This window comes from Amaranthus tricolor, chromosome 4 (genome assembly GCF_026212465.1).
Source record: "Amaranthus tricolor cultivar Red isolate AtriRed21 chromosome 4, ASM2621246v1, whole genome shotgun sequence".
NCBI classification, from domain to species: Eukaryota; Viridiplantae; Streptophyta; class Magnoliopsida; order Caryophyllales; family Amaranthaceae; genus Amaranthus; species Amaranthus tricolor.
Genome location: NC_080050.1, coordinates 22,259,783 through 22,267,972, shown reverse-complemented (window position 1 = coordinate 22,267,972; position 8,190 = coordinate 22,259,783). Strand labels below are relative to the sequence as shown.

The following is an 8,190-nucleotide window of genomic DNA, read 5'->3' as shown; positions in this document are numbered from 1 at the left end:
CAAAGCTACGTCACGGCCTCGGAGATATGTCAGGCTCATGACCCGAAACGGCGTAAATCCGAAAAGAAGGAAGCCGGATCCTCTCTTCAATCCTCACGACGTAGAGAGGAACATTCTCCGAGGGCGAAGAATTACATGCCGCGTCGTCCTGGCCCACCGTCTGATATGGGACCTCCACGAGCCAGACAGGTATATGTAGCAGGAGGGGAGACTAGGACGCGGAATCTGGGGGATGGAGGCAACGACCCAATGTTCAATCGAAACAGGAGGGACATTTTCTTCGCTGTCCGAGATCAATTGCCGGCTCCACCTCCTGTTACCACCCCCTCTGATAGGCGCAACTATAATCTGTGGTGTGACTACCACAAAGAACACGGCCATACTCTGGCACAATGCCGCGAACTAAAGCGCATCTTACATCAGTTGGCTGACGAGGGAAAACTGTCCAGGTTCATCAACAGGAGAGATTATGATGCTGGAAGAGAAGGAGAAAGGAGGCCATGGCAACAAAAACGCCGATCCCCCAAGAGGAACGAAGCCAGACGCGAAAGTTCCGACACCCAAGGAACTATCAACATGATTTTTGGGGGATACACTGAGGAATATCCCACTATCCGCGCGGCAAAAAACAGCGTCCACACTTTGCTGAAAGGACCTCCCATGGCCGCATCTAAAGGACCGGTCATGAAGTTCGATGCCACGACTTCCCAGCCGCTGCAACAACCCCATACCGACCCCCTAGTAGTCACTCTTAAAATCGGGCAAATGAAAGTCAGACGGGTGCTGGTAGATACGGGAAGCACGGCTGATCTTATTACAATGGAATGCTTGAGAAAGATGAAGTTCGAGGAGAAGCACTTGCAACCCCTAGACAAACCACTGATTGGGTTTGGAGGGAGTCAGGTCATTCCGTTGGGAACGATCATTCTCCCCGTACGGGTAGGGGAGAAAAATGAAAGCCGTACCATGCCCATACGGTTCACAGTGGTAGATCTCAACTTTCCCTACAATGCCATCATGGGGCTCCCACTCATTAACAAGATCAAGGCAGCCATCTTTCCCCATCAACTCCTGCTGCAATTCGAAACAGATAACGGGCAAGTTGGCATTCTGAAAGGAGACCAGGTGACGGCTCGCCAATGCCTCGTTAACACCCTGAAGCGCAGGTCTTCCGAGACACCTGCAAAAAGAAAGAGGGAAGACAAGGTCCCCGCTGTCATGAGCGTATACAGGGAAAATCCCAACACGCATGAAAGGCCCCGCCCCATAGAACGATACGAGGAAGTAGATATGTTCAAGGGGAAACAAATCAAGATAGGAAAAGATCTTCCTGACACGGTCAAGCAGGACATAGTGGCCACCATTGCTGAATTCCGCGACGTCTTTGCTTTTTGCACGGAAGAAATGCCTGGCATCCCTACCAGTGTCGCGTGTCATAAACTTGACATCAAACCAGGCCATAAACCCGTGAAACAAAAGCTACGACATCAAGGAAGAGAGCGGACTGAGGCCGCAAAGGAGGAAGTTGATAAGTTATTGAGAGCCGGATTTATCAAAGAATGCCAATACTCAGAGTGGCTATCCAACGTTGTTCTGGTAAAAAAACCAAATGGTAAATGGAGGATGTGTGTCGACTTCACGGACCTGAATAAGGCATGCCCCAAAGACGATTATCCACTTCCAAAGATAGATCGTCTGGTCGACTCTACGGCAGGCCATGCATTATTAAGCTTCATGGATGCCAACGCCGGCTATCATCAGATCCCATTAGCCACCGAAGATCAACCTCACACGGCCTTCATTACTAGCACAGGGGTCTATTGCTACAAGGTCATGCCCTTCGGATTAAAAAACGCGGGAGCAACTTATCAGAGGATGGTCAACAAGGTCTTCCAATCTCAGATTGGACGGAATTTAGAAGTATATGTGGATGATATGATCACAAAGAGCAAACAAGCAAGTCAGCACGCCGCGGACTTACGAGAAACCTTCCTTACCCTTCAAAAACACCAAATGAAGCTTAATCCCGACAAGTGCGTGTTTGGAGTTACCGGAGGTAAGTGCCTCGGCTTTCTGGTAGACGAGCGGGGCATTGAAGCAAATCCCGATAAGATCCAGGCCTTACAAAACATGAGATCCCCCACCTCAGTAAAAGAAGTACAAAAACTCACGGGGTGCATAGCCGCTCTCGGAAGATTCCTTTCCAAGTCTGCGGATAAATGTTCCCCCTTCTTTAAAACAATAAAACAACAGAAGTTCGAGTGGACAGCAGAAGCAGAAGAGTCCTTTCGCCAACTCAAAGAACACCTGTCCACATTACCGAAACTAGTTTCTCCCATCAAAGGGGAGAAACTAGTCCTATATGTTTCTGTCTCCGAGTATTCGTTATCCGGAGTACTGGTTGCGGAAAGGGAAAAGAAACAGTTTCCCGTATACTACGTGAGTCATGCATTCCGCGGCTCTGAGGGAAACTACGGCGAAGTCGAAAAAGTCATATTCGCAATCGTTATGGCAAGCAGAAAATTGAAGCCCTACTTTCAATCCCATCAGATCATCATCCGGACTGATCAACCTTTGAAAAAGATACTGGAAGGAAAAAACAAGTCAAGCCGCGTCACAGATTGGGCAAACCAGCTAGCGGATTTCGGTATCGAATACGAGCCTCGAACGGCAATCAAAGCTCAAGCTCTGGCTGATTTCATTGCTGAAAGTACCTTCCCCTGTTATCCTGAACCCAATCAGAAGTGGAAGTTGTATGTAGATGGGTCATCAACACAATCAGCTAGTGGAGCTGGACTCCTCATCATGTCTTCCGCGGGGGTCCGTATGGAAAGAGCAGTCAGGTTCGAGTTCGCAGCATCTAACAACGAGGCAGAATACGAAGCATTATTAATGGGATTGAGAATTTGCTACGAAGCGGGAGCGAAAAACTTGTCCGCTTTCTCTGACTCCCAATTGATCGTGGGACAAGTCAACGGAGAATTCGAAGCAAAGGATGATAGCATGAAGATGTATTTGCAGCAGGTGAAAGAATTTGTTCAAAAATTCGACAAGTTCACATTGGAGCACATTCCAAGATCCCAGAACGCACAAGCTGATTCCCTAGCAAAACTGGCCAGCTCAGCAGAAACATCCGCGGCTCGAGACATTATCTGGGAAGTACTTCCTAATCCCAGCATCAACTTCATGGTCAACACCATCGACAGATCAGATACATGGATAGAACCGTACATCAAATATTTGCGAAATCAGACGCTTCCCCAAGATAAAAGCCAGGCCAATATGCTCCAGAAGAAAGCAAGATGGTTCGAACTCCACGAAGGAACGCTCTACAAGAAGTCGTATACACACCCCTTCCTGAAATGTGTATCCCCTGAAGAAGGAAACTATATCCTTCGCGAAATACATGAAGGAGGATGCGGTATACATCAGGGAGTGCGAACTGTCATCGGGAAAGTCCTGAGAAGTGGATATTATTGGCCCTCACTCCGAGAAGACGCGGAATACTTGATCAAGAGATGTCCTGAATGCCAATACCATTCAAAGATAGGAAGGAAGCCGTCTAATTACTTGACTGCCATACAAGCCGTCTTGCCTTTCGACAAGTGGGGCATGGACCTCCTTGGTCCCTTCCCTCCGGCAAAAGGGCAACGCAAATTCATCATTGTGGCCATTGATTATTTCACAAAATATGTAGAAGCGGAAGCCCTTAGTTCAATCACGGACAAACAAGTCTGTCAGTTTATATGGAGAAATATCATCACAAGGTACGGCATCCCCCGGGTGATCATAACAGATAATGGAAGGCAGTTCGTCAGCAAAAACACTATCGAGTACTGCGACAAATTTAACATCCAAATCAGATTCAGTTCAGTATCCAGGCCGCAAACTAACGGTCAAGTGGAGTCCGCAAACAAAGAGATCCTGAATGGCATTAAGAAGAAGATAGAGGGAGTCAAAGGTAATTGGGATGAAGAACTACCAGGCATCTTATGGGCAAGCCGAACAACCATCAAAGACGCAACGGGGCATACACCTTTCTCTTTAGTATATGGATCTGAAGCCGTGCTCCCAGTTGAAATAGGCATACCCTCTACAAGGGTCACCTACTACTCACACGACGAAAATGAGGAAGGAAAAAGAGCAAACTTAGATCTGCTGCCGGAAACAAGAGGAAACGCGATGCTGAGATCAATAGCACAAAAACAGAAGATGATCCGTAGCTTCAATCGCCACGTAAAAACCAGGCGCATTCAAATGGGTGATTTGGTCCTTCGAAAAATAGAAGCTACGGGAAAGATCGTGGAAAAAGGAAAGCTAGGAGCCAAATGGGACGGCCCTTTCAAAGTCACCCGCATCATCAAACCGGGAACTTTCGAACTAGAAGACATGAAAGAAAAAAAACTACCCCGTCCATGGAATGGAGACCACCTAAAGAAATTCTACATTTAATAAAATTTGCAAGGGGCAATCAGTTACTAGTATCAGTGTTAGCAGCATCAATCCGCGACTACACTCATCCCGCAACGTAGTTGCGTTGTCATTCGAATTCACTTTTGTATTCTTATCAATCCTTTATAACAGAAGTTTCAGTTTCAGATTATCTGGCACCTATGTTCGCAACTATTTGGTAAAAATCTATTGCAAATCTTATTAAATCAGTAATATCCAAAAGTCGGACCCCTTGAGAGAGGTCCCATTATCAAGTTATTCTAAGTCACTAACGAACCTATGACTTCGACAAGTCGGACCCTCAGTTTGGGGTCCCCCTAGTTCAAAACATTCCAAGTTTTTACAATGATGTTTCCCAACCGGGACATCGATAAGTCGGACCCCCAGTTTGGGGTCCCCTAATTCAAAATAATCTAAGTTTTTACAATGATGTTTCCCAACCGGGACATCGATAAGTCGGACCCCCAGTTTGGGGTCCCCTAATTCAAAACATTCTAAGTTTTTACAATGATGTTTCCCAACCGGGACATCGATAAGTCGGACCCCCAGTTTGGGGTCCCCTAGTTCAAAACATTCTAAGTCTTTACAATGATGTTTCCTAACCGGAACATCGATAAGTCGGACCCCCAGTTTGGGGTCCCCTAGTTCAAAATATTCCAAAAGATGTTTCCCAACCGGGACGTCGATAAGTCGGACCCCCAGTTTGGGGTCCCTGAGTTCAAAAGAAAATCCAAGTCTCCCAAAAAGATTACCCGCGACCGGGACATCGACAAGTCGGACCCCCCTACTGGGGTCTGAAGGCTGAAAATATTCTAAGTCCAAATTTCCTTGACGTCGCCTATACGTGACATCGAAAAATCACGTCCTTTAAGTAATATTCCGCGGCCTCAGAAGAAAGAAGCCACGGCTCAACAAATAGAAGCATGGATATCACGAAAAAATCAGGAATATATACATCGAATATTCAAAATATAGTTGAATGTTTACAAAAAATAAGGTTACTAAAATACAAGATTATACATCGTCAAAAAAGGCCTCGACATCTTCACCCGGCGGCGGAGGAGATTCGATCCTTCCCTCTTCAAAACTCGGGGTGAAGCTGACATAATCTTCAACATTGAACGGCTCCACCCCGATCTCAGACAACTCCCGGGACAAGCTCTGGAGGTTCCGGCCTTCGTCAATAATGAGATTCGATAGATCAAGGCATAGAACCTCCAGGTTGGAGAGCGTCAAGTTCTCTGGGACATCTGACGCCGGAGGAGAAGAGAGAGCCAGCTGCTCCAAGTCGAGACTTAAAGCCTCCCTCTCAGCCTCGGCATTTATCTTTTCAGACCAGGCCCTCTTTTCGGCCGCGTCCCAGACCGTGTCGACCAGTACCGCCGACTCCCCGTCCAAGACAGGAGCAAGGTTGGACAAAGCTTCACTCCCCTTTTGTTCAGCAGTTTGCTGAAGGGAAGTAAAATCCATGCCCAACTCTGCGGCAGCCAGACGATACTTCTCGTCACTAATCATGGTTCCGGCCTTCACCATCTCGGCCGTCAGATCTCCGAGAAACTTCGACGCTTCCGGCTCATCCGAGAGAAGCCAATCTCGAGCTATCCGGGCCTTCCTGGTTAGGCACAATTTGTATACTTTAGCCGCGGATAGAATCATTTTGAAATGGGAAGAATCGGCCGACACTTGCTGCATTAGTTGCTGGTTCTGATGAACGAGCTTGGCATGAGTATCCATCAGCAAGTCGACCTCATGGCTGATGCTCGCGGACCTGGTGGAAGCAGCATCCAAGTTCTCAACGATCTGATCCAGCTGCTTCCTCGCCCTTTCCCGCCATTGTTCGGTTCTGACCAAGCGTTCTTTCAGCTCAGAGCACTTGGCCAGTTTTTCTTTGAGGCTCGGCAGGTCCTCCCGCAGTTTTGTTAATTCTTCGTTCAGCTCTTCGCAGCGGGAGGTAAGGGCGGCCATGGTTTCCTGGTCCGCGGCACTTTGACGGTTGGCGTCGAGCTCAAAGGCCAACCGTATGAACGCCTGCAAAGGAACGATTATTAAAGAAATCTGGAAGCAAAAAATAATCATATTACTGAGTTTAAAAGTTATTACCTCCGCCGCCGAAGCTTGTGCTTGACGCACCCTATCACGGGGGGGCATAGATTCTAAAAGGTCGACGTCCACTTTGCTGATTAAGTTGGACGTCGCCCTGTTAAAGCGGACTACTAAGCCCTTATGCCCCAGCTCCGGAAAGGGTGTGTCGCGTCGAAAAGGGGAAACCTCCCGGCGACGGTAAACCTCGGCATATTGAGAGGAGGGAGCCGCGGAAGATTCCCCCATTTTCTCCTTCCCTTTATCTGAAGATGGCCGTGGAGAGTCTTGAAGGGGCGAGGTCTCCTCTTCAACTGGCCTTATTTGGAGGGGACGGGCGGTAGGGACCGCGCCCCCGGAGGGCCTCTTTGCCGACTTCTCCTTGTGGGAAGAAGAATCCCGCTTCCTCTTCTTCTTCCCACTCTTTTTTGTCGCACCCCTCGTCTGAGGAGGAACCACCCTCTCAGATTCATCGGGGATATGAACCTGCTTTCTTTCTTCAAGAAGTCGGAGAGCCTCTTGCTCCGAAGGCACGTCCTCCAGACCCTTCTCCACGGTTGCCGAGTCCTACAAAAGAAGAAGTTAGGAAGAATCAACAAAAATCTTTTTTCAACAGAACTTTGTATAGAGATATACCTTTGGAGGAAGGGGAAGAGGCTTATCCTCGGCCCGCTGGATGGCCCCTGAAGCAAGTCTCAGAACGCTGAATTTCTTCATTAGTTCAGGACTCTTGGCTCGAAGATTTTGCTTGGCTATCCCTGTAGAAGCATGAGTTAGCAACAGTCAAACGTACTATAGAAAAGGAAAGGAAGAAACTCGGCAACTCTTACTCCGATCGATAGCCAAGCTAATGCCGAAGGCTGAGAGGAGGTTCTCATTCTCCAGCTCAGGACGACCAGGTATCCAATTAAGTTGGACGTTCATTGGTTTCCTTCCCAATTGAACGTCCATCTTTGCATATTCTATGATCACCGCATCGTTAAAGGAACATTGCGGGATCCCGTTATTAAAACCCGAGAGATTGGGCTTTATATCAAAAGAGGTCTTGATATTCCATCCCTCTGAGTTGTATAAGTATGCGAATTTTGTCCTATACCCCTTCTGGTTATCGGGGAGGTCTTGGACTATCTTCAGTCCTCGACGGTGGGTGAAAGTAATCCAGCCACAGCCGTATGATTGGGAATTACATAGGCGGGCTCTGAATATATATCTAAAAGCTGTGAGTGTTGGTGGCACGGCCAAAACTTTACACAAGATCAAAAAGGCCACCATACAACCCCAGGCGTTCGGGTATAACTCGGGCACTGAGACGTCCAAAAACTCTAACACCTCTCTAAAAAACGGGTGAAGAGGAAATCTAAGCCCTAATTCAAAAGAAGGAAAGTATACGGCTATACAATGTGGAGGGGGAAACCTAACGGTGTCATAATTCCCCGGGGTAATAATATTTATGTTATCTTTTAAACCCCATTTTCGAGAGATGGCCTCCCGACGGTTGTCTAGATCTCTCTTAGTCTGTACGTCAATAAAGTAATTTAGAGGCCCGCCGTCTGGAATGTAGAATGGAGGAGGAGCTGGCGCCGCACTCTCCCTTCCTGAAGACTCGGCTGATCCTTCAAGGTTTTCCATATCTACATACAATAACCCTTCTAGGTCAGG

At 47.7% G+C, this 8,190-nt stretch overlaps 1 protein-coding gene across 1 annotated transcript; it reads right to left on the bottom strand.

Moving 5' to 3' along the window:
• Positions 1–5,466: 5,466 nt before the first annotated feature.
• Positions 5,467–7,521, bottom strand: LOC130810842 (uncharacterized). Its single transcript, XM_057676967.1, has 3 exons — positions 7,168–7,521; positions 6,553–7,098; positions 5,467–6,480 (listed from the first exon to the last, which is right to left on the bottom strand). Exons 1-3 carry the CDS (start codon positions 7,246–7,248, stop codon positions 5,467–5,469), a joined length of 1,641 nt encoding a protein of 546 aa, XP_057532950.1. The 5' UTR covers positions 7,249–7,521.
• Between the last annotated feature and the right edge of the window lie 669 nt (positions 7,522–8,190).

Coding starts and splice junctions, on each gene's coding strand:
- LOC130810842 (XM_057676967.1), bottom strand. CDS start 7,248: ATGAAGAAATTCAGCGTTCTGAGACTTGCTTCAGGGGCCATCCAGCGG. Junction 7,099..7,167: donor CTCTTCCCCTTCCTCCAAAG/GTATATCTCTAT, acceptor CTTCTTTTGTAG/GACTCGGCAACCGTGGAGAA. Junction 6,481..6,552: donor CACAAGCTTCGGCGGCGGAG/GTAATAACTTTT, acceptor GTTCCTTTGCAG/GCGTTCATACGGTTGGCCTT.